This window comes from Mus caroli, chromosome 12, assembly GCF_900094665.2.
Source record: "Mus caroli chromosome 12, CAROLI_EIJ_v1.1, whole genome shotgun sequence".
Lineage (NCBI taxonomy): Eukaryota > Metazoa > Chordata > Mammalia > Rodentia > Muridae > Mus > Mus caroli.
The window spans coordinates 78,900,957-78,927,567 of NC_034581.1; the positions used below are offsets into that span (position 1 = coordinate 78,900,957).

Below are 26,611 nucleotides of genomic sequence, written 5' to 3' on the forward strand. Positions count from 1 at the left end.
GAACTCAGAAATCCGCCTGCCTCTACCTCCCGAGTGCTGGGATTAAAGTCGCGCGCCACCACGCCCGGCTCCTTTTTAAAGACACTGGTCACTGCTACTTCTTGTCCAACTGGACCCCCTTCCTCTGAGACAAGACTCTAAAACAAAGGGTGCAGAAGCGCCACATAGGTGCAGCAGACCCCATGCTGGTGACCATTGTGTTTGCTGTCAGTGCTTTCAAAATTATCCAAGTTAGAGAGTGCTGGGGTTAAACTTAATGAGGAATGTTTCAAAGAAAAAAGAACCCCAAATTGGAATCAGGTGACTCAGATGAGTGTTCTGTCACTTGTTAGATGTGACCAATTATATAATCTCTCTAGAGACCAAGTCTATGCATTGTAGACTCTGAGCTGCACCTTACCTGGCTTTCAGTCTCAGGGCAGGTGAGTGGCAGGAGATATGTGAGGAAGCTCTGTCCTAGCCAAGTGGTATAGGTGAACTGTTATTTCTATACACTGACATAGGCATACAGTCACTTTCATACAAGGAGTTTGTTTCTTAAGCAATTTAACAACATGAAAGAAACTATTCTTTGTAAAGAATCGCACTGGACTCATAACACCTTTTTTTTCTTTTTAAGTTTCTATGTGTGTGTTTATAGATCTGTTTTTCAACTCCTCTAAAAATGAAGAAAGCTGAAGACACTCATCCCAAGACCCACAGATTAGCACATTTCTTTCCCTCATACTAGAGACTCTCCATCACAAGCAGCATGGGATCTTGACAGATGCCAGACTTGTTCTTAGTGTAGGGCACAGAAATGAGCAAATGTGGCACGTCCCTGGCTAGTTTTTTGTTTGTTGTTGTTGTTTTGTCAATTTGACAAAGGCTAGGGTTGTCGGAAGGAAGAAATTGGTGATGGATTTGGGAGGGCCCAGATCACTGTGCATGGGGTCACCCCTAGGCAGGTGGCCCTGGATGTTATAGTAAGCTGAAGGGGCTGGAGAGATAGCCCAGTGGTTAAGACCACTTGCTGTTCTTTCAGAGGACCTGGGTTTAATACCCACACGTGATATCTACGTGAGGGAGTACCTAGTTCACAACCATTTATAACTGCAATCCCAGGAGATCCAATAACTGCTTCTTGCTTTTCTGGGTACCAGGTACACATGAGATGCACAAACATATGCATCCAGAATACTCATGCACATAAAAAGATAAGATAAATGAGAACTTTAAAAAGGAAGAAACAAATAAAATAGGCTGAACAAGCCAGAAGGCACCATTCCTCCATGTGCTCTGTGTTGGTTTCTGCCCTGGGTTCCTGCCCTGACTTCTCTTGGTGATGGAGTGTGACCTGAGAGTTGAAAGCTGGAGTAAGCCTTTTCCTCTGCAAGTGGCTTTTGGTCATGGTGTTTGATCACTTGTCTTAGGATTTTATTGCCTTGAATTTTTTTATTGACACCATGGCCAAGTCAACTCTCGTAAAGGACATCATTTAGTTTGGGGCTGGCTCACAGTTCAGAGATTTAGTCTGTTATCTTCATGGTGGGAGCATGGCAGTGGGCAGGCAGACATGGTGCTAGGGGAGCTGAGAGTTCTACATCTTGATCCACAGACAACAGAAGGGGACTCTGTTACACACTGGGTGGAGTTTGAGCATAGAAGATCCCAAAGCCCATCCTAGCAGTGACACACTTCCTCCAACAAGGTCACACTTGTTGTGCCACTCCCCATGGGCCAAGCATTCAAACACATGAATCTATGGGGCCTATTCAACCACCTATTCAAACCACCACATCACTGCAATAGAAACCTAATTGAGTCCGGTGTCTAGGACCTGGAGGTGATGATAGAGCCCAGAAGGCCTGCCGTGTAGCCTGAGCACTCTAGGACTAGGTGAGAGGAAGCAGAGCGTAGTGTTTAAATGGGTAAACTATTTGACCTGACACTTTACAGGAGAAGTAAATGGTTAGTGAGCATGGAGAAATGGTCTTTAACAACTCTAGTCTTCAGGGAAGTTGTATTTGCAGATTAACATCATAATAGATACCAGTGTATAGCCGTAGAGTAGCTAAAGCTAAAGGTAGACCTTGCAGGTATTGGAAAAGGTATATATCTAAATCTCATACCTTACAGGTGTCATCGTCATTCTGGAAAAGTTTGTTAGTTTTATAAAGTTAGCAAGTACCACATACATAAAATTCCTAATTTTTTGTTCAAGATGCATAAAAACTCTCTACACAAAGACAACGTGTTTCAAGACTTTATAACATGAGTTAGAAACATCTCAAAAGTTTTTCAGAAGGTAAATGAGTAAGCTAACAAATTTGTGGTATAGCCACACAGTGGGATGGCACAAAGACTTACTGGTTTGCTCCCGGAAGCTTGTTCTTACAGAGCCCAGGACCACCTGCCCAGGGGCAGCACCACCCACAGTAGGCTGAGCCCTCTTCATCAATCAAGAAAATGTGCCACAGGCTTGCCCACAGGTCAGCCTGGTAGAGGCATTTTCTCAGTTAACTATCCTTCTTTCAAAATGACTAGCTGGAGTCAAGCATACACAGTGTACTGGAATAAGATATTTCCTGATCTCTCCATCCAACCCCCAAGTTGTTGGGGAAAGGCTTATTCCGTAGTCAACTAAGTTCTCTCTAGATTCCATGTTTATGCAGAGCACCAACTCCTGAGGAAGTGTCAGTGCCCAGAAGAGTGGAGAGGCGCGTTCTAGGAAGAACCTTAGTGCTTTTCGGTGTCTTACCAGCCTCAGTCATACACATATAATAAACATGAAGTAAGAGCATGCTAGACAATTACTTTCCAGTTATTTTTTATTTTGAGGGAAGTGATCTGGCACCTATAAAAGTGCTTCTCTTTACTTTCACTTGTATATTTGTTTGAATGTAAATAAACTTAATAAAATGGAAGTTTAAATGTAATTAAAAGTTATAATAAATGTTTGCATAAAATCTGATTAACATTTCCCTTTTATTCTGTTTTGCCATATTGATTACCCACAAGCAGTGTTTAAGATCCTAAATTATTTGTAAAGAAATCCTCGATGATGATCTGTGCTCTCATCAAAAGCCATTGTCCCTCTCCCTGCACAGCAGAGCTCATTAGCTGGGTGCAGACTAAGCCGTGGAGTTGACTAATGCAGACCGTTACACATGCTTTAATTGTTTTTTGGCTAAGAATATTTTTGTGTTCTAATTATTTCAAACTCATAATTTATGAGTATTATAAATAAGGTTATTTAGAAACATCAGAATAGGATATTATTGGGGAAAACACAGATTTAAGTAGCTATTATTTTTAATCACAGGGAAATAACCTCTTATCTGGTTGTAATTCAGCTTTAAATAAATTCATAAATACTGAAGATGGAAAGTGTGCTGCTTTTATACTGTGACATAATTTTTTCTATGCTACATAATTTTATAAAGAAAAGTTTTAAAATTAAAGCTTTGCTAGGTAGCTACTGTATATCTTTTCAAGTTCAATTAGCTCTAAAAATCTTTTTCATCAATGAATTTATTTTCTGGTCAATTTGGACAAATGAAGATCTATGTAGGTGTATATATGTAACTAGTAATCTCTCTTAAGTTGGATAAATTGGGTTGGGGAGCTGGGGAGATGACTCTGGGGTTAAGAGCACTTGTTGCTCCTGTGGAGAACCTGGCTTTGTTCCCAGCACCCACCTGGAGCATCTCACAAGCACCTGACTCCACTTCCAGGGAATCTAATGCCCTCTTCTGGCCTCTGTGGGCAGTACACCCATGAGATACACATGTCTGGGTTACCTATTTGTCAGCTTTGACACAATTAAAGTCATTTAAAAAGAGGGAACCACAGTTGAGAAAGTATCACCACCAGATTGGCCGGTGGGCAAACCTGTATTATTATTTTTTTAATTATTATTAATAATAATTTATAAATTACTGAAAGGGCCCAGCCTACTAGGAGCAATGCTGCTCCAGGCAGGTCATCCTGGGTGTAGTATAAGAAAATAGGCGGAGCAAGCCAGTAAGCAGCACTCCTTCATGGTCTCTGCTTCAGTTCCTGCCCTGACTTCTCAGTGATGGGTTGTGATGTAGAACTGTTGCTGAAGTAAACCTTCTCCTCCCCAGTTGCTTTTGGTCATGGTATTTTATCACAGCAGTAGAAACCCTAAGATAACATGTATATACACTGACACTCATAAACACATAAATAAAATAAATATAAAATAAATCAATCTTTTTTTAATTAGACAAATCTATGAAGTAAAAGAATGGTCAAAGTAAAGTTGAATTAGTGAGGTCGTCATTTATATGTGTAGTAGTTGTTGGCAATGTAAGGATATGTTGTCGAAATACAATTTGACCTGTAACGCTAGGCAGTGGTGGCATATACCTTTAATCCCAGGACTCTAGAGGCAGAGCAGGCAGATCTCTGTGAGTTTGAGTTTGAGGCTAGCCTGGTCTACACAGTGAGTTCCAGGATAGCCAGGGGCACACAGAGAAACTGTCTCAAAAAAAAAAAAATTAGAAAAAAAATTTTTTAATTGGCTAGTGAAAGCTTTAAGTTAAGTTAGTCCTTTTTGTATCTTGCTGCAGTCTCTTTGGAGAAGATTCAATCAATAAATATCCAAGGACTCATTCTCTCCACCTCCCAAGAATCTTGAAGAGACCTGTTGACCCAGTGGACTTCTCTCAGAGCCGTGTAATGGCCAGAGTGAAATATTAGTGCTGTTTATCTGTGTGATTTCCTAAGTTATTAAGAGAGAGGTGGGCTGGAAAGAAGCAGTTCTTTATTACTAGACCTAACCTGGGTTCAACGTGTATTTAAAAATTACGTAATCTGCTTTTGGGCATTGATCATTTGTAATTTGTTTCTCATCCGAAGATTTTAGTGATGAAAATGAATATTCATGACATGAAAAGTTCTTCCCTTTCTAACAGTTTCTGTCTAGCCATTTCCAAGCCCCCTGCAGGATTAATCACCCCATCTCTTTTCCTGGTTTCCTCTGCCCTGGTGCTCACCATGGAGCTTCTACAATTATCCTGTGATGGGTGGTGATGAGAGAAGAGTTTGTGTAGAGAGGCTTTCTATAAAGCCTGTGTTAACTATATAACTGCAGAGTGTGATAATGGACCCCACACCCATCCCCATGGCCCATAAACCAGGCCAGCCTCCTGCTCTTGTTAGATCTGCACACTAAGATCACGCACACTGAAACTTCTAGATAGCGCTCCATTTCCTCCATTATGCTTTTGTATGGATTTCTAACATTTTAAATGACAAAACTTTCTGGTTTTTTGAGACAGGGTTCCTCTGTATAGCCCTGGCTGTCCTGGAACTCACTTTGTACACCAGGCTGGTCTCAAACTCAGAAATCCGCCTGCCTCTGCCCCCCACCCCCCACCCCGAGTGCTGGGACTAAAGGTGTGTGTGACAAAACTATCACATTGAACAAGATAATAAAGCTCCTTACCAGTGTCTTCTGTGGTTCATGTCCAGTTTACCTCAAAGCTATGCTGTTGATTTTACAATTGCTTCATTTGAATCATTGTCCAGATACTGTGTTTTATTGACCTGAGTCTAGTTCTATTTTCATCTTCCCTGTAACTACACACACACACACACACACACACACACACACACACACACACCTGTCTCTTCGGGTTTCTTCTTGTTTCACATCAAGGAAACATGATATCATGGGGAACTCGTTTGAGTCTAAGTGAAGATTAATGTGTTTGTGTGCTATCAGCCTTATCTTTTTCAAACCACAGTAATAACAGCTTTTCTTTATCCTACTAACTGAACACTTATTGGACTTCCTTGAAATTCACTTTAAAAAAGACTGCAGAAAAATACTTAGGTTTTTTTTTATTTTTTTATTTTTTTTTCAGTTTTCAGAATAATGAATCAAAATGACAATGGATTATTTTTAATATCATAGATGTTTGTGTTCTATTAACTGGCAGAAGTATTTGTTTTGATTTTTTATTAAAGTCCTGTTCAAATTTGTTACTGATTATAAACTCAAAAATATGTGCTTGGTTTATTTGATAATACATAGGAAAGTAAAGAGAATTTATGAAGATGGCTCAGAAGTTAGGAGCACTTACTGATCTTAGAGAGGACCTGGGTTCAGTTCCCGGCCCCCACATGGTACCCCAACCATCTGTAACTCCACTTCTAAGGGATCCAACTTCATCTAACCTCTGAGGGCACCAGGTATAGCCATACGTGATGAACATACATACATGCAAGAAAAACACACATACTTATAAAATATTTTAAAATCTTTAAAAAGTAGAAAAAGAAACATACCTATTGCCCAACCTAACTAAAGCAATTTCAGTATCCATTTTCATTTTTTATTTACTGGGAGCTCTGCCTTTAAAATTCCCTAGCTCAAATATTCTCTAGCTTCTTAAAATTATATACCAAGTATCTTATTTATTTCACAAATATATGTTTAGGGCTGACAAGATGGCTCAGAGGTTAAGAGCACTGACTGCTCTTCCAGAGGCCCTAAGTTCAGTTCCCAGCAACCACATGGTGGCTCACAACCATCTATAATGGGATCTGATGCCCTCTTCTGGTGTGTCTGAGGACAGCTACAGTGTACTCATATACATAAAATAAGTAAATAAATCTTTTTTAAAAATTATATTTTAAAATTCTATATGCAAGGTCCTTTACAAATGTCTGTTTGATTAACTTAAGTAGAGTGACCAAAACATTGTTCAGGGCTCTGTAGATACCATATAGTTAGCCTTAGGGGAGCCACATAGTCTTTATGTGTGTGGTTTGTTATCTATTTTCTTGTGCCATCAATTGCCAAACATGTGAGGTGTGTGTGTGTGTGTCTGTCTGTCTGTCTGTCTCTCTCTGTTGATGCATTTGAGCATGTCTGTAAGTCGTATAGTAAGGTGCAGCGCAGCCTGAGTTTACAGGTGGAAGAGCTGACGCAGAGAGAAGCTTCATGGCTTCTCTGCAAACGCCATCGAGTAAGTTCTAGATTTAGAACCAGGTCTTAAATCCTGTATAATCCAAGGTTTTCTGTTGTGTTAAAACAAAAAAACAAAACTTCTATCAAGCAACAGAAAATGTATAGGAAATAGTGTTTTAAGTAAATGGCATAATACTGCCCAGTGAACATATGTAAAATCCAAAGACATCTAATTTCAATGACATCTTAAACTGGAACTACTTTCAGTTAAAACTTCAGTTATAGATTTATAAACAAGGCCATTTCTAACAACATTAAAAGAAAATTATATTTTCTGTGTAAGGAAGAATTCCCCGGTAGCCACGGCATCCTTGTGGCGTGAGGAAGGATGAAGGAGGACAGCATCTTATGTCTCTGCAGGCCTTGTACACAGTGTTACTGCAGAGAGAAGCAGTGGTGCGGATATCTGCTCACAGCCCTGCACTCTTGATGTATCTGGGCCTCAGTGCTTGCCTGATTTTGCAGTTTCATAAGCAAGATTTTTATTTTTTTTAAGTTACATATTTGTGTGCTTTAAACTCGATATCCAATCTGTATTCTTAGGTTGTAGGGTTCCATTAAAATAAATAAATAATTTCAGCACCTCCCCCCCCCTGCTCATTTTGTATAATATGGTAATGATATCACCGTAGCAGTAATTACGGGTCATCTTCATTTCTTTCATCTCTGCCTGTTCTGATGGCTTCATTCCTTTGACGGAAAAGATTTGGCTCTGGGCGCTATGATTATTTTGTTAAGCGTTATTCGAATAGACAGGAGTGAGAGAAATTAATCAATCCAAATGCAATTAGCATCATGTTTAACCCAGTGATGGACGTCTCAAGGTGAAACAGCCAGGGGAGTTTCAGACATTATTATTCAATCTAGTGGTTCTTATCTAAATTATAATCAAGAGAGGTTTTATTGGCTTCTCAGTGTGAGAATGTAACTCTTTCCCTGCTCTGGGGGTCAAGAAGGCTGGTCCTTCTCTCTCTCCAGACTTAAGCTGCACTTAGAAGGGACATGGACCAAGAAGGAAAGTTGTCTGAATATCCAAGTTGTATGGAGTGGTCTGTCCTGTGGTCTTGGCCTGTTTTCCCTGAGAACAGAGAACAGCATATAGAGTAAGTTATTCTGAATGTTTGTGTACAGATGAAACATTTTGACTAGTGCTCTGTCTTAACCTTGGACAGTCACTATCACTGGTCTTACTTTAGGAGTGAGATAGTAACTGTTTGACGCTCCTAGACTTTGGTCATCATGTTTTGTGGGGATATATTATGATGCAAATTCCAGGAGCATGAGTATTCTGCAGAAATATATGAGTATTTAGTAACAGTTCTAACTCCCTAATGGACTATTAGGTCATTGTGTTGATTGCATCATTTTTCCCACAGCTGAGTTTGAGAGGAACTTTAAGCAGAGTGTGGTGGCTCCTGTAATCCCACAAGCGCACGGGAGGCAAAGGCAGGAGAACCAAGAAGTGGTCATCTTTGGCTCTGGGCTGCTACACAGAAAGTTGGAGACCAGCCTAGCCCACATGTGACCCTATCTGAAAAAAAGTGAGGGTTGGGAATATAGCTTAGCACTCACTTAGAATCCCAGCACAATGGAGGTGGAGGCATGCAGATAAGTAATTCCTACATAACAAATCTGAGCCAGCCTGAGCTACGTGAGACCTGGTCTCAAATACCTTCCGAGGTAGTTAGTTGGCTCTCATTTCTGGAATACAAATGTTTAGTTTCTTGTTGTCTGGGAGAAGGATGATAAGAGTGCATGTTTGAAATCTAGTCTTGCTTTGCTCTTAAAAGAGTTTGGAGCAAGGAGACTTAATGGGGAAACGGGGTTCTCTTCACCCGAGGACAGCATTTTTCAAGTGCCTGACAATTAAGATTCGTCTGCATCTGCCTTCAATCTCCAGGCATCATGGCTGACACTTCTCATATTTTATGTTCCTGCTTGATGTTTTATATCCTGAAAATAAATCTGCTGGCTGGATATTTCTGTTCTTTTTTTTTCCCCTCCTTCTGCTATGAAACACTATTAAAATTATTTTCCATATTGAAACTGTCCAATTTTGTTTACCTGTTCATCAAGTCCTGGCTTTCCTTTCTGCTATTACTTCTTGGATTAAACTTGCGTTATTGATCACTTGGTGTTTTTCTCTGTCCAGAGGATCTCTGACACTGAGCTAGCACTCAGTGAAGAATCTCAAGCAAGCCACCTTGGACCTGCTCTGCTGCATACCATTACAGCAGGAAAATGTTCCAATTCTCAAAAACTAAAATCAGCATTATAAATCACCTTGGCATCTGTTTTCTACTACTCCAAAATATCTGTTAACACCTGGCTTCACTGCAAGGCAGCAAACAACAGCGGCATCAGAAAACATAAGATACACAGTAGGCACACTGTGACTGACACTCTTGATGAGTCACTCTTCCTGCTTCCTGTGTAGCACACATTGACGGTCAATGAGTAGACTCTTGTCAGAGCTGTCAGATCATTCAAGGTTTCAAGGGCAAAACAGTAATTAGTAAGAATAATACTACATAACTACAAAATATCTTTGCAAAGCTAGCTAAATAAACAGCCTTTTGACACATTGAGTTAAGCTAAATTAACCAGGCTTTTATGTGGTGTTCCTTTCTGTTCTGAGTACATCTTACTATATTTAAAGAAGGTAACTGCCTCTAATGCCGGCATGATTCCAGTGGGGGTTGTGAAAGTTTGGTTTTATATTTGTTTTTCTTTTTTCTGTTCCTATCATGTTTGCTTCTTATGGTAGAAGAGATGGAATCAAAATATGACAGCTAGGAATATGAAACTTTTTGAAGGAAGAGCCTTCAGCACCCTGATTTTGCCAGCAATTGTAGCCCTTCTTTAACTTTGGGAGAGTTAAAGTAGAGTGTAACTAGACCTTTCTCCTCAGGATTATTGGAGTCATCCATAAGGCTATCAGAGATCACCCACAGCTTCACTTGACAGACTTTCTCTCAGCAGGGTTCAACCTTCCAGACTTTGTGTGCTTCCACACTCAAGGTGTCCCTGTTACAGGTGAAGTTTACAGATCTTGTAAGGATAGCAAACAGAGGCTGGGGAGATGGCTCAGCAATTAAGAGAACTTGTTGCTCTTGCAGAGAACCAAAGTTTGATTCCCAACACCCACTTGGTGATCCATAACCATCCGTTAATCCAGTCCCTGGAGATCTGATGCCCTCTGCTGACCTCCATGGGTGGCAGGCATGGGCATGGTGAACAGATGAATATGCAGAAAAAAACACTCAACCTACAATAAGATGAATAAAAGTAGGTTTAAAATAAAGATTTATGCCACGCAGTGGTGGCCCACACCTTTATATCCCAGCACTTGGGAGGCACAGGCAGGCAAATGTCTGTGAGTTTGAGGCCAGCTTGGACTACAGAGTAAGTTCCAAGACAGCCAGGGCTACATAGTGAACCCTGTCTCAAAAAAAAGAAAAGAAAATGTCATAATGAAACCTAATTCTTTATATGCTAATTACAAGTAATCAATAAAAGATAAATTATTAAATAGATACATAAGTGGAGTAAGGAAGAGACACAATGATTCTCCCAAAAAAAAAAAAAAAAAAAAAAAAACCAAAATATTTATTTTACAAAGAATAATAAATGATGAGCTTTCTCTTTACCAGGCCTCATGCTGTGTGCTTGTTCATTTAGTACAGACATGGTCCCCCATGATGGTGAACTACTAAGGAAACTCCAGTACTTGCCAGGGCTGACCAGAAACCTAGGGAGGGAGTTCCAATGGAGAACAGTGGTCACATGAGCTTGAAGTTAGAACAGTATGTTTCTATGGTGCAGCTAAAGACTGAAGCACAAGAAAGACATGATGACAGTAGGGAGAACGTACAAATGCCTGCCAGTATGACCTTTGCAGTATTAATCCCACCTTGAACAGAGGAGGGAGCTGAAGCTCCAAGGGATAGAGCTGGACCTTGCCCACGGTTCCAGGTTCAAGGAAGAGCGAAGTTTGAAGTCTAGGGCTGCTGAGTGCAGAAGAGACCTGCCCTGTCACTGTTTACACTGTCTCCTTTGTTTTCTTGGCTGCTCATAGAAGACTCTCCTAGAAGCTGCCCGCTGTTACTCTTCTGTGTGAGGAAAAAACCAAGAGGAATAGGGAATAACTCTTCTCTACCTTGCAAATGTTTTTAATTACAGTGCAGCACCAAAATATTTAAAGTAGATTGAAATTGAAACCCCAACATTTTATGAGTTTCTTGTATTTCATTAAAAAGTTACTTACTCTTTACTGCATTGTTCCCTACATAAAAGTCAAGCGGAATTTTATCAGGCAATTGACTCAAAGTTATAATCTGAAAAATCTTTCTGTAATGAAACCCATATGTCACGGACAAAAGGGACAAAGCTCTGGCAGAGAGGGCTGGTCTCGAGAGATCCTGCACCCAATCTCGTTAGCCAGGGGCCTCTGGTAATCCCTCATCCCCTCGCTGGTAAGAAATCAATCTGTACTACTGAATCCTTTCACCCAGCCACCAGGAAATTTACTGCAGAGAAGGCAGATTGGGGCTAGGCGTTGCAGAACGGGAACTAGAGGCAAGGCTAAACAGAAGATGGGGGAATTGAAGGATCTAAGGAAGAGGTCATATTAACCCCACACCTCTTGCAGAGTGAGCAGGATAGCATTGTCCCTTCAGCCATGACCTCTCTAAGTCTACCCGGGTCTTTACCGCTGCTATGAACCTGACAGCCTGAGAGAAACTACAAAGGGGGATAGAAGCAACCTAAACCTGGGAGTTGATTGTGGTCCAGCCCATTGCTGGCTTTGTCTGCTTATCCAAGTGGCCCCTCCCCACCCTCTGCAGCAGTGCACACTGACCCTGCAGTGAGAGTCTCTGCTGTGCTTTTCCCACTGTGTGATCTCTGCCCTAACTAGAAGGGCCTGTCAATCATGGTGTGACATGGTGCCAGGATTCTCATCAGTGCATCACACGTTCTGGTGGCTGGCGACCAGTGGGCGGGCCTCTCTTGCATAGTTCCTAGGATGGGAGTAGTGTTGCCTTCCCATTCAAGCTGGTAGTTCTAGACAAGAGACCCCAAAGCAAGAAGAGCAAGTTTCACCAACTAGATAAAACTTTCCTGTCTACTTTTGTCTTGCTCTTTTCTCCTCTCCTCTTCTTTATATATGTGTGGTGCTAAAGATCCAACCTGCTAGGCAAGCAGTCTGCCACTGAGCTGTATCCCTAGCTCTTAGGGTTGCTTCTTTGATGTGTGGAGTATATGTGTGAGTGTGGAAGCACATGTGTGTGGGTGGGTGGGAGCCAGAAGAGAACCTCAGATGTCCTTCTTAGTGTCCACCTTATTTCGTGAGACAAGTCTCACGGGCCTGAAACTCAGAGAAGGCCAGACTGGTTGACCAGCCAGCCCCGGGCCTCCTCCTGTCTTCACCTTTGCACCGGGATTACAGGTACACACCACCACACGCGGCTTTTCTGAGTGGGTTCTGAGGACCAAAGTCAGGTCCCCATGCGTATCCAGCAAGCACTTTGTAGACTGTCTCATCTATTGCAACTGCTGTCGGAGTCGGGAAGAAAAGTTCCTCCAGGAGAAAGGGGAGGGACTCGAAGTGCCAAGCTCTGAGAACTAACTTATAATCTCACATTGGCCTTCTCTGCAGAGAAAAACAAACTGTAACTTCTGGGAAGAAGGAGGGGTGGAGCTAAGCAGGAAGCAGACAACAGCTAGCTTCCTTTCCCCTGAGAGCAAACAGCAGCTCTGAAGGCTCTGCCCAAGAGAGTTGAAAGCCTGTGTAAGAATACATTAGCAAAGTATATTTACATATATAACCCCTCTTAGAAGTGCGTGCGTGTGTGTGTGTGTGTGTGTGTGTGTGTGTGTGTGTGTGTGTGTGTAAGGAATATGGAACAGTAGCAGAAGGCTATCTCCTTACTCCTAATGGGATTTTGTAACAGCATGTGTGAGTTTGTTTCAGAAGTCAAAAATGAACAGATGTTGGTATAAATTACCTCTGTGTCTGATGTCTTGCAAATTAAAAGCGCGGTTGGCATCACTAAACAATTTCACTAGGTTTAGGGGGGTGCAGTGTGCGGGCCGTGATTATTGTCGAAGGTTGGATAAGAATCTTCACACTGCAACAGATCAAGACAGCAAGAATAAAAAACAAGGAATAAACTAAGGGCTATATGAATTAATCAGCAATGTTAACGTTCCCACGACAAGTGAACAGGAGGGCACTGGCTCTGGAGCAGGCCCTGACCCATAGCAATTTCCCTGTGCACAAAAGGGGTTGGTGCTTAGGATCTGATTTATAGGACACAGCCCTCTTTTAGGGAGCGGCTATGTCATGCATTCGTATATCTCCTATATGGGACTGGCAAGAAGGGGAACGTTCTCCCCTCCCATGCAGAAGATGATGTCTTTTGAATTACTTCTACTTTTATGATGGTTTTCTGCAGCTCTGTACTTGGATTAGGTGGAAGGGGAGGGATGATTGAGTGGAAAGGGAGTTGTTAAGGAGGATTGGTTCAACTCCAGGGAAACTCACCACTGAGAGACTTCAGGGTCTGCTCATTTTCCCTTTAAATAATTCTTGAGTCCTCAAATATTTGAGTCTTTTTAAAATTCTAAGTCTAACCATATCCGGGGCATTCTTTGACCTTGGGCAAAGGGGGCAGTGATAGAGGCTGAAGAGATGGCGCAGTGCCTAAGAACACTCTGCTCTCACACTGGGTCTGGGTTCGGTTCCCAGCACCCACATGGCAGCTTACAACCATCTGTCACACCAGCTCCATGAAATCTGACACTCTCTTCTGTCCCCTGCAGGCACTTAAACATGCACACATGCAGGCAAACCACCCATATGCATAAATAAAAATAGATCCCTTTTAAAATAGCAGTAAGGACTTGGGAGGTCTGAAGGACAATAGGCAGAAATCACCAGTGAAATCAGGACATATCCAGGGTTCGGCCAGGGGGGTTGTTACCGATATCTGGTTTCCATGCTTGCTCCAGGCCATGTTGCAGGCTGGTTTGATGCTGTTTGGGCTTAAAGTTCCGAGTTGGCAGTTGACCTGTGTAGCTACTCTACCTGAAAGTGTAAGTAAATTTGTAACGGCATGGCAAAGGGTAAAGATTGCAGTTAGTGGAGTTTTGAGGTTTCTGACCTCCCTTGTCATTTGTCCATTCATTCATTCACCCATTCATTCATTATTCACCCACTCAGAAAATGTGGGGGTGACAACACATTTGTTCCTTGTTTAGAGAGGAACATCATTTGCTCCTCTCGAAAGGTGGTTGTGTGATGATCGCTGCTATACAACAATACCCAAGGCAAGGTAGAGCAGATGGGCTCTGCCCACTGGCTGCCTCATTCAGACGCAGAAGAGGAGGCTTGGAGACTGTTTAGCCTGAGGCCATCCTGTCCCTGTTCTGAGTGCTGGAGTTTTAGACATGCAGCACCATGTCCAATTTATGTAGTGCTAGCAAGCAGTCTACCATCTGAGCTGCATCCTCATCCCCAAATCCTGTATTCTCTATTTAAAATAAGTCCTTGCTGTCTCCCCATGGATAAGTAGGTGATTTCAGTCAACAGGACTAGTCCTTGACCCCTGACCTCCATTAACTTGGAGGAGACTTGCCAAGCCTATGATCTGAATTCAGTCCCTTAAGCCCATGATGAATGAAGAGAGCTAACACCACAAGCTGTCCTCCAACTTCTACAGGCACCATGACTACACACACACACACACACACACACACACACACACACACACAGAGAGAGAGAAAGAGAGAGAGAGAGAGAGAGATCTATTAAATTTATTACTGTTTTACTGGGCATGGTAGGTAGTACACGCCTTTAATCTCAGCACTTGGGAGGCCAAGGCAAGTGGATCTCTTGAGTCTGGGGTCAGCTTGGTCTACAGAGTAAGTTCCAGACCAAACAAGTCTACATAGAGTCCTCATCTCAAGAAAAAAAATAAATTATTTTATTGGGGAAATAAACAAAAACCCATTCTTTACAACCCTACCATATATAGAGTTCACTGAAAGCCACCAGCCAGTGGAATTGACTCTGATGGAGACACGTGGTGTGTCTCTGCCTAGTCTTTTTTTTTGCACAGTATGATTTGTATGATCAGCATTTAGTCCTGTTTTACTGGAATTTACTGGAATTGAGGCCTGCCCTCAATCCTGACATTTTAACGAAGGCAGATTTGTATAAATAACTTGTGTGCATCCAAGGAAAAGTCAGATATTTGTGTCTGTAGGGTTGGAAGCACTGAGGGAAGCATAGACTGATGATACCTCCTCTCTGTGATGACAGACTCTACAGGCTGTACATATACGGAGCAGGCGGGAGGCTAGGGGAGCTGTTTGTGCATCGCTGGTGAGTGAACCTCGGGCCTGCTGCAACTGGAGGCAAGCAAGCATTCTACCAACTGAGCTACATCCCCAGGCCTTATCTTATCTCATCTTATTTTATTTCAAGACTGGGTCTTATTAAATTAGCTAGCCTCCAGCCGGGATTACAGGCCTTTACCACCAAGCCTGGCAAAGAAGCAACGGTTAAGTTTAGATTGATTGGAGCAGAGGATCTGTCCCACATCATTTGCTCTGCCCCAGGGAAAGACAACAAGGTCGGAGCAGACATCCCCTTTTTACTTCAGGTTCCTCCTCCAGCCACCTCCTTTCTTTGGCCAAGAGGGACATGTTCTTTTTTGAGATCAGGGGACACCACCTGCCCTGTGTCCACTACATAGTTCTGGAAGACTTCTTGCTTCCCAGCCTAGCCATCAGAAACTTCAGAACTGTTAACTACATTTAAGATCTAAAATGATGACTTTGTGGAATGAAGATGGGGTGATGGGGGGAGCAGGGGAGTACATTACACATGCTTACTGAATTTTTGCTTGGCAGAACTATAATAGGGGCTTCTAGAGTGAGAGCCCCTCGTGTAATTGGGGAAGGTTTTCCTTTTACTTTGCAGCCTTACATCTAGGAAAGTGGCTGAATAAACCTAGCAGTGACTAGATTTCAAAGATTGATGGTGCTGAAAGGCAGAGAAAGACACATAAACCTTGCCTGGCTATATTAAATACCTACGGACTGACAATGCCAAGGGAGAGAAGACCAAAGCTCTATAAACTGCTTTATTACACATCCCGGGAAGAACTGCACGGGGGGAATATAAACCCTGTTATATTACAGCACACAGGGCCTCCCACTGCTCCTAGGAGAGGGGTATGATCACTGATTTTGATTTGAGTTTTTAAATGTGCAGAGACCAACAGTCCAGAGAAGATTGTAATCTTGGTTGGATTTGAGCTTCCCAGAACAAACCTCATAAGATAGTAGACATGGGTAGTAGAATTGACAGACAGAGAAATAAAGGAACTCACACCCTTACTGGGAATCCCTGGGGATTTTTGTAAGGATAGCAGATAGCCTTCCCCCAGTTCACCTGTACCTTATACAGTTGCCAACTTTATATTCGCTGTCTAGTTTTAATTGACAGGAGTAGATTGATTTGTTAGGGTAGCAGTTTGGTATACAGTTGATTTAAGCCAATATGCCTTTTTTATATTAACATAATATATTTATAAGTGCAGGCACACACGACAAAGGTGAGAAAGTCAGACTGTAGCTTTGGGAAAGTGGGTCTCTTGTTCCAGTCTGCATTTTTAACTTAAATCTTCCTGTGATCCCTTTTTTCTATTTTAGATTTTCACTGATATTTTGTTTACTTTGTGATTGCAGCCAGAGAGATGACAAGGGGAAAATTCTTGAACATTCTAGAAAAGCCCAAGAAGTAGCAGCTGCTCATGGACTGGTGTTCTGAAGACTGTAACAAAGCTCCCTTCTAAATACGACCCTGATGCCCACCACGCGCTCTCTTGGGAAAAGCCTGGAGGCTGAGCTTCAGGACTGCCCTCCTCCCCTGCCCCGGCACCCTGCGCTTCTGAGGAGAGATTGTTATAACCAAGGAGCATTGCTGTTTACTGAGTCGGCTTGGTAGCTCTGGCTGTTGGTAACACAGGGGTCCTGTCATTCTGAAAGGTATTTCCAGGAGCCCCAGGCTGGTATGGTTCCTCTGATTCTGTAATGGCAAAGTCAGTAGTGACTTGTTGGTTGAATGGGTTCTGTTGAGTTGTACTTGATCTCTTAAGCATTCATGACGAGGACGTCAGAGACCAACTGTGTTCTGGACCAGACTCTGCATCCTGACCTGTGAACTCTGCAAGACCTATTGATTCTATGACTTCCATTCGAGAGGAAACATTAGAATCTTGTTGAAATGCACATCTGCTTATTTAAGTCTATACCTCCAACGACACTCCCGCTCTCAGGACTGCCCTGTCCCCACCTCCAGTCCCACTCGCAGGTCTGACTCCAGACAAGAGGAGCTCTTGCAGTGACTTTCCTGGGATTAGTTGTAGAGTGAACGGCTCATGCTGTGCCACTTTGCATCCTAGACCTCCAGACCAGGAAGAAGGTAACAGAAGGGACTCTGGGTAGTCTGTTATATTTGTAAGTAAAAAAGTGGGCGGGCATGGTTGTGAGAGTCCCCACCTGACTGAAGACAGGAAGCCTGATTGACTGCTGTACTAGCCAATGGTAGTGGCATTTGTCCCCTCCTTCCTCCTCTCAGCCACTTATCAGATGCTTTACTTATATGATAAGAACACACCCCATGAAGTGTGCTTAACTACAACTCTCGCCGATTTTTTTATTTTTTTATTTTTTTTTGCAAATTGCATATGTCTGCTAAATTCTGAAAATCTTGCCCATGGGTAAAATCGATTAGACCTAGTCTCTCACATTTCGAAGAGTACAGCAGGTTCCTTGAACATTGTAGAAAGAAAAGCTCTGTGGCCATCGTCCATTGGGAGTGTGGACACAGGAAAAGTTGTAGTCAAGTTTGTGGTCTTGTCTCTGTTAGGGCACAGTATTCTTGGGGTCCACAGCAGGTCCCTTGACTGTTTTTGACATTTGTGTTTAATGCTAGAATTGATGTTGGATTTTCCCCCTCATTAATGGTTTTGATCAACACAATTTTACTTTTTTAAAGAAAAAGGCAGTGAAATATATACCACAAAATATGAATATGAGAAGAAATATATTCTGGGGTACTCCCTACAAGGGCCAATTGATTTTAAACTTAATTCTATAATTGACATTTTTTAATCTCACTGAATGCAGTTAAAGTGAGTGTGTATGCATGGTGGGAACAATGCCATAATGTCAGTTGTCATTCTTCACTCTGTTTTTGAGAGTTGATGACATCAGGCACTTTTCAGAGTTTGGGGAAATTGAAAAGTCTGTGGAGAATACTGAGCTAGCTCCCCCAAACTAAAGCAAGTCTATAATAGGAAGCCAGGAGTTGTTGTTTTGATCTGCTATGCCTCCTCCTCCTATCATCCTATTCACCAGCACTTAATTAATGTAAGTAGATGTTTTAGACTTGTGCTATTTATTGTTTTTGTATTGTCATCCTTAGAAATGTTAATGGTGTATTTTTATATTGATAATATAAATTAATGTATAGTATGTATATGTATTTTATAATGTTAGAGAATACTTTGTGTATAATGTTGTGTCTCTATAATAAATATGTCCCTTGTATAGGAGGCCCAGGTTTTCCTTGAAGGGCCAAGCTGCATGTTTAAATGCATAGACTTATCAAAAGCACAACTGCAGTAACAAGCCCACGGTCCCACCTACCATCTTGCCCATTGTTCTTCCTAGAAGCCCTGATGGCCCTGCTGGAGTCGCCCCCACCATTCCTCTGCCCTCAAGTGTGGCACCCCTGTGACTGATCACATACTGTCCGCCCCACACCTCAGTTAATCTGTGGGTTCACTCAAATCAGGGCAGCAAAACACCCCCCAGCATCAAGGCATTGCAGGAAGATGGACTGCGGGTTGGACAGGGCCAGGTAGGCCAAAGTAGATGGCTCCTGGGAGTCAAATCAGCAGTTTCCTAACAGGTTGAACTTGGCCTACCTTTATCTCCAAGCACGAGCCCATGTTCTCTTTTCTATCCTCCAAGAGACCTAGGATTCCAGCAGCTTGTTGAATGGGGAAGCAAAGTCTCCAAGTTCAGCCCTGAGTTCTGACTAGATATAACTGACTGTTCATACCTGTTTAGACCTTTGCCATTTTGGAAGTGTGCCCCTCTGTCTGAAAAGGCCATTGACCTTCCCACCTTTTGTCTGGTACTTTTTGTTTTAGACCAGGGACAGTTGGGGACTTCAGGTGATACCAAGTGCAACTGCGAGTCCCCTGGTTGGCTGGAGTGCTGGCAGAGCCTGTTAATTAGCACAGGAACACCCCAATGCTCCATTAGCCAGGCCAAGCATTCGGAACGTCCCCTCCTGGGGCCTCTTCCTCCTAATGAGAGCAGGAGAAGGGCTCTTACAAAACATTGCCTTAGAATAATATTCTGCTTTGTCCCCCACCAGTAACCAGGGTTGACAGGATCACTCTGTCCATTTCTCCTCTAATTAGCACAATTCCAGCATGGCCTGAGCCAGCAAATGGAGAAAAGCGATCAAAAGCGATCTGACAACCGTACCGAATCACAAATACAAAGAGAGCCATTCCCTGTAATTAGGTGAGACAATCCCTCAGTCCTTTCTCGGCTGGAGTTTGCTGCTAAGACTCTTGCTGTTTGGGTCCCAGCAGCACAGTTACATGTCTCCCTGGGACATTAATAAGCCCCAGATTGTCTTCCGCTTCATACAACTCTAACCAGAGGACAGATGTAGGGAGGAGGGATGGGGAACACGGTCTCTAAACAAAGCAACTTGTGAGAGGTTTCCCAAAGCCCAAAAGGCACAGGCTGTGGAGCAGAGCAGAACTGCGCTGGGCACAGCCTAGGCTCCATCCCTGGAGCCAGAGTCTGAAGTACTGGAGCTCTGACCTTCCTGGAAGCCCGCTCTGTTTACTTACCTTCAGCCCTCACTCCTTGCATGACCGGCAGCGTGGTGACTGTGGTACCTCGGTGACTGAGGTACGACACCCAGACCTCCACACCCAGAACCTGCAGTGAGGTTCTTACCACCATGTCGAAGAGAATTTACACAGAGCCTGAGTGAGAGTCTATCCTCGACGAGCACATGGCCTGCCAGAGGCTCCACTCCTCAGCTTACTTACATTTGAACCCTGTCACCTTCATGTCTGCCTCTTCCCCTGTGTACTGACCTCAGTCTCTCTTGGATGATCTCTTTAAACACACACACACACAAAAGTAGCCTATTTGCCAACGCAGGCCATCATAACTGGCTGTATTCTGTGTGACTCAGAAGGTTGGCTGGTAGATAAAGGACAATCTGATTTCCCCAGGATTGCAACCCATTTCCAACAGGAGCACTTGGGGTGATACAGTGATAAACTCAATTATAGCCAGGGTCAAAGGATGTAAGGAGAAGTTTCCTTGGGTATCTGAAACTCAAGTTCTAAACAGAATTTTTCCATCTTCATTTTGATCTACATCTGATATTGTTGGAAGTGACCTCCAGTAACCAAAAAGTGCTCAATTATATAGAATCAAAGGCGCCAAAAGTCTCACAGTGACTCTGTTTTTCCACCATCCCTGTGTGAGGCACCATGGTAACAAATGTTAAGTCCAAATGTGCTAAGTCTCCCACTGTAGCAAGTAACACTTCACTGGGATTTGCTGGAGTCGTGAGGTCTGTCCTTGCCCCATGTGAGAATCAGTGCAGGGCATATCTTACCGTTGTATGGCTACCTGACAGGGCCACTAAAGACGAACTTAGTGCCTTTTTTTTTTTCCTGCTCACATTTGTTAAAATTATTGGCACTTTCAGGAAGAATCCGGTAACCCTGGAGTAGTGGGTGCAGAATAGCAACTCCACCCTTCCCCGCAGCCTCCACTTTGTGAAGTAACCTCTGGCTAGCAAGGGTACTTGGGAAATCCAGTGGTTGACTCAGCAGACAGTGCTGAGAACCACTTGGAGGGAAGTATTTTCCATGACCTTGGCAGGGTTCTGAGCTGGCACTGGCTTCCCATGATGCCAAATCACCATGGCACAGCTTTTCCTCCTGGTAGTTTCTGAGCATGGATGTTATTCAGGTCACTACCCAGGAATGCATTTCCTGCTTTATTCTATGTCCCTGGTCCTTGCTCCATACCCCTCCACAGTGCTCTGGGTGCTTTTCCAGGTATGAGCTTGGTCAGGTTCTCATTCCCTTCTCAGGGCTTAACAGGCCCCACTGGGGCCTCAGCCTCCACCCTCAGAGAGCAGCCCGGTCTGACCAGCCTGAGGTCTCAGGTCAAATGAGGCTGAAGGTCACATCCTGGTGCATTCCTGGATGCAGCCAAGCTCCAGGGACAGCGGCCGGCTGGCCAGAGCCCTTAACTCCACACAAAGGAACAGCAGGGAAGAATCAAGTTAGAAGAGTCAGGGCCACAGGCATGTGAGCCAGCCCAGAGCCAGAAATAGTCTACAGAATATGGGGTGGCTCAGAGGGAAGCAAACCCCAGAGCTCTTCATTCACCCTAACCTCCTGCCCCATCTGTCACTGTTGCTTTGCCTCCACCTTTGAGTGAGTGTGTGTGTGTGTGTGTGTGTGTATGTACATGTGATCATGTCTGCCTGTGCATAGGTCAGAGAGCACTGTTGGGTGTCTTTCTCCATTGCTTCTCTGCATTGTATTTTGAGAGAGTTGTCACTGGCCCTAGAACTGACCTAGAACTAGGTTGGCTGGCCAGGAAGCCTGAGGAATCTTGCCCCCACCTTCCTAGTGCTAATACTGCGGGCATGCCCCGCTAGGCCTGGATCTTACATGCGTCCTGGGACTCCAACTCAGGTCTCTGCAAGATGAGGTGTCTAGTGGAAAAGACAGGAAAGCACCAGGGCCAGAGACAGGGGAAAGGAGCAGGAAGACTAGGCCTTATCTTGAGACATGACAGCCAACCCCAACCTGGGGCATCAAGCCCCGACACCTGAGTAGGCTCTGGGGGATCCTGAGGAGGTTTGACCCATACGTCAGTAGAAACAGATAACAAGATGAGAATAGTAAATCCCAAAGTGGCCACATCTGCTCCCCTCCTCCGCCAGAATGTGTTTCCCAAAAAGGTCAAGTCACAAAGAGAGCAACATGGCGGATTTGTATAACCCTGAGCCGTGCCTGGCCATTACCATAGCTATGAGGCTTTCAGCCAGATGAGAGGGGTGGCTGGATCCGATGATCCCTCCAAAGGAAGAGGGGAGCACTCCAGAAGGAAGGACGGCTGAGGCAGTTGTGACTATGGGAAGACTGTAGTGCAGGCGACACTCCCCAATCTTACCAAAGATTGATGCAAATTGGTTTGGCTCTGACCCTGTCACACCAGGAAGGATAATGATTCCAGCACAGGCGAGGGGGGTGCACATGCCGGGGGGGGGGGGCTGCTGTGAGGATTGGTGGCTCTCTTCACATCTTCATTAATGATCTGAAAGACTCGGGTAAACAGCATGCTAATGAAACCTGCGGATGATTGGTGTTACCAACCCCAGAGAGGACAGGAAAATCGCACAGTAAGACCCAGCGAGCTTAGAAATATGGGCCGGCGATTGTCAAATGATTCGTCCTAGGAAAATGAAAGTAGACATGTCAAGGAGAAATGATGGAGGCGCCTCTGGGTGCAGGGAGGGCTGCAAGCCTGTGAAGCAGAGATGGGTGGCAGGGTTGGAAGGTTAAGTAAGGGGACAGGAGTGCAGGAAACATGGAAGACCCGGCCTCGAGGACCCAGGGACAAACACGGCACCCGGGGCTGGGTGAGCCCAATTGTGCACCTGAAAGCCACACGGGTTCTACTTGTCCACCTGACAGTATCAGCTCCTGGATCCTTCTACAAGGCTGGGTGTGACCAAGCCCTGACCTGACCTTATTTACACGTAAACCATCAAGGGGCTTGGGGCCCTAACTAATACAGGGACATAGGAGCCATTTTGACCCATTTGAAGAAACAATTTCAGATAGATAGGTAGGTAGGTAGATAGATAGATAGATAGATAGATAGATAGATAGATAGATAGATAGATAGATAGATAGATATAGAGATCATGGATATAGAGGTAGAGTTGGATAGAGAGATGGATATAGAGGTAGAGATGGATAGAGAGATCATGGATATAGAGGTAGAGATGGATAGACTGCCTCCTGAGCATATATAGTAAGCACTTGGGGTGGGGTTTGGTGTGACTGTCTTCTAGTTTTATTTCCTGAGCTATAATAGTCACTTTTCAATTAAATTATGCCCCCTTCCCTTTTGAGACAGCACTGTAGACCTGGCTGTTCTAGAATCCACAGATATCGTGGAGATGGCTCAGCAGTTAAGAGCACTTGTTGCTCTTGCAGAGAACCCGAGTTCCGTTCCCGGCACCCACATCAGGAGGTACACAACTGCAGCTTCAACTGATCTGACACCCTCTCCTAGGCTCCGTGAGCACCCACATCCACTGCGTTCATTTACATAGACATGCATATGCATACACACAAATCTTGAGAGGTTTACGCCACCATACCCCGTCCACTCCCAACCACGTTTTTTTCAGAGTAACAAATGAAATCCTGACGTCAGAGATTTGGAGCGATAAGTCTGCATGAAACTGTGATAACAACGAATTCACGTGCATTTGATGAAACCTCGGTCCAAAGGAATTCCCAGCCGGAGGCCTCAGAAGCCAACTTTCCATTGCAATCTGTTTGTAGGGGGAAATGGCTTCTTTCTTTCCTCCTCCTCCACGTTCTCCTGCTTCGTCTTTTTTTGAGATAAGGTCTTAAGTACTATATGCAAGACCCAAAGTCTGTAGCGAAGGCTAATTGGAATTCCTGGTCCTTGGCCCGAGCCGCTGGAGTGCTGAAGTTCCAGGTGTGCAGCATCCTGCCTCAGGCTTTGTGTATGTACAACTGATGCTGAATCTTGGTACCTAACTGTCGAGTTTGCTGTAAACCCAGCAGCTTCCTAAGATGGTGGGCAATTCCTCGAATGGAATAATTGACTACTCTACTTTAAACCCACATTCTCCTTTTCTTTCCCCGCTCTGAGACAGGGTCATACTCTGTAGCCCTGACTGTCCTGGAACTCACTATGTATGTAGACCAGGCTGGCCTTGAACTCACAGAGATGTGCTGCCTCTGCCTCCTACATGCTTGGATTACACATTCTGCTTTTTGATGGGTTTGGGAGCCAGGCATGGTAATGCAAGCCTGTTCTAACCCTAAGAAGGCTGAGGCAGGAGGATGGTGAGATTGAGGCCAGCATGGACTACATAGTGAGACCATATATCAAAAGGAATATTTTTGTGCAACCTTTGTTAATTAATTCCACTTCTAGGTGTATGACCAATAGAAATAATTGTCCACCAGCAGACGCTGCAAGAATATTGGTAGTGCTGCCTTTAATCCCAGCACTAGGAGGCAGAGGCAGGTGGATCTCTGAGTTCAAGGCCAGCCTGGTCTCAGAGCAAGCTCCAGAACAGCTAGGGCTACACAGAGAAACCCTGTCTCAAACAAAACAAAACAGAAAGAAAAAAGAATATTGGTAGCAGCCAGGAGTGGTCGCTCACACCTTTAATCCCAGCATTTGGGAGGCAGAGGCAGGCGAATCTCTACGAGTGTGAGATCAGCCTGGTCTCAGAGCAAGCTCCAGAACAGCTAGGGCTACACAGAGAAACCCTGTCTCAAACAAAACAAAACAGAAAGAAAAAAGAATATTGGTAGCAGCCAGGAGTGGTCGCTCACACCTTTAATCCCAGCATTTGGGAGGCAGAGGCAGGCGGATTTCTGAGTTCAAGGCCAGCCTGGTCTACAAAGTGAGTTCCAGGACAGCCAGGGCTATACAGAGAAACCCTGTCTCAGGAGGAAAAAAAAATATATTGGTAGCTACCTCATCCATGCAAAAACAAAAAAACAAAAACAAAAATTTCAAGCAAAAACAATTTTTCAAATCTTTTCTTGCATTTTCTGTGTTGTATGTGCGCCTGCAGTATGGAGAAGGGCACACACTGGGACTGTACCTGATTGAAGTTCTGCGACAGTCTGCAGAGCCCACAGTTAGGGCAGCTGTGACTGGGGGTATTGTCTAGAGAGGACACAGGATCGGGGCTTGAGTCTGAGGCTTACACCTTCCCTGAGCTGGGCATGAAGCCCTGTGAACCTGCCTGCCTGTGAGCTGTGCTTCACACTGAAGGGCTCTTGGATGCTCCAAAGGAAAACAGCAGCGAAACCTGCTGCTTTTCACTTTCAAACTACAGACCCTTGGGAAGCCTGGGGGCAATGCCACAGGGGATGTAGAAGCCCTCAGGTGCCCCCTGAGCTTTGGAATGAGAAGACAATGGTGATGTCCTTTTGCTGCTGCCTGTCACAGCAACTGAGCCAGGCCAGCGAGCCTGTCTTGTGACTTGGCACAACACAGAGCCGCTCGCTAAACACCTAAAGGCTCACGCTACACAGAGCCACTTGCTAATCACCTGAAGGCCCACGCTTTATGCTTCTTGTGAGGGAGAAACACAATTGTGTTCAGCCCTTACTGAGAAGCCGGAGCAAAAATTGAATCTGTGTGACTGTTTTCTAGAGCCTGACATACCAAGGATACTTAGAGCACAGTCACTGAGTGAGCGGATGCCTGAATCCAGCCACCTAAAGTAACTACTATGTCAAAGCCAAAATGCATGTGTGTGTGTGTGTGATGCACCTGTGTGATGTGTGTGTGCACACTTATTCATGCGAGTATAGTCATGTGCACACACATGTATTCGTGGGCGAGGACCATCTCCAGTGTTGGCCTTTGCCTTCTACCTTGTTTGGACAGGTTCCTTGCTGATCTCTGCAGCCTTTGCTCAGGGAGGGGGCCCAAGAGCATCTTGGGATTCTCCTATGTCCAGCTCCTGGGCGTGCTGGCAGTACAGACGCACACTGCTGTGCCCAGCTCCCCGTGGCTTCTGGGGCCATAACTCAGATCCTGGAGCTTGGCACAGTCATTTTACCCACTGAGCCAACGTCTCCGTCTAAATGTGCGTTTTAGTTCCCAAGGCAGTGACTCTCAGCCTGTGGGTCACGAACAACCTCCTGGGGTCAAATATCAGATATTTATGTTATAATTCATAACAGGAGCAAACTTACAGTTATGAAATAGCCATGAAATAATTGTATGGTTGGAGGTCACCACACATGACATGTTCAAGGGTTGCAGCATCGGGAAGGTTGGGAACCACTGATCTAAGCCAGGAAGATGTTCCCTCCTAAGAAACCAGGCGTTCCAGCTGAGCCGCCAGCGTCTCTGATGCACCTCCATCCAGTTCAATCCTGACCATGCCCAGAACCCAGACTTGAGAGACTTCTATTCTGGGTTGGGAATTCCCTCAGATGGAAGTGAGGGACCACTGGCTGGTTTATCTCTTAAGCACATTTCTATGCTATCTGCACACTTGTAACCATTAGCCTCAGGTAGCTATTAAGTCTAAATTAAAAGTAAGTAAATATTTAAAAATTCAGCCCCAGCAGAAATACATGTGTCTGCCTACCATGAAGTGAGGAAACCAAAAGGCAACATTGTAAGATCCTGCTTCATGCTGTTTGGACTTAGACCTTCCAAACTGTGATCTAATAACATCTC

At 44.2% G+C, this 26,611-nt stretch overlaps 1 protein-coding gene across 5 annotated transcripts in view; it reads left to right on the top strand.

Moving 5' to 3' along the window:
- Window positions 1–26,611, top strand: part of Lin52 (lin-52 DREAM MuvB core complex component) — a 97,913-nt gene that overhangs the window by 65,291 nt on the left and 6,011 nt on the right. Inside the window, exons 7-8 of one of the 5 annotated variants that reach the window (XM_029484448.1) lie at window positions 15,312–15,374; window positions 16,745–18,592. The exons of 1 other annotated variant lie outside the window; for it this stretch is intronic. In XM_029484448.1, coding sequence (XP_029340308.1) covers window positions 15,312–15,352 — 41 coding nt within the window. In that variant the 3' untranslated portion in view covers window positions 15,353–15,374; window positions 16,745–18,592. Of the gene's footprint in view, window positions 1–13,999; window positions 14,789–15,311; window positions 15,375–16,744; window positions 18,593–26,611 lie in introns of those variants that run through there. 3 more of the 5 variants (XM_021179158.2, XM_029484449.1, XM_029484446.1) reach the window with 3 other exon arrangements.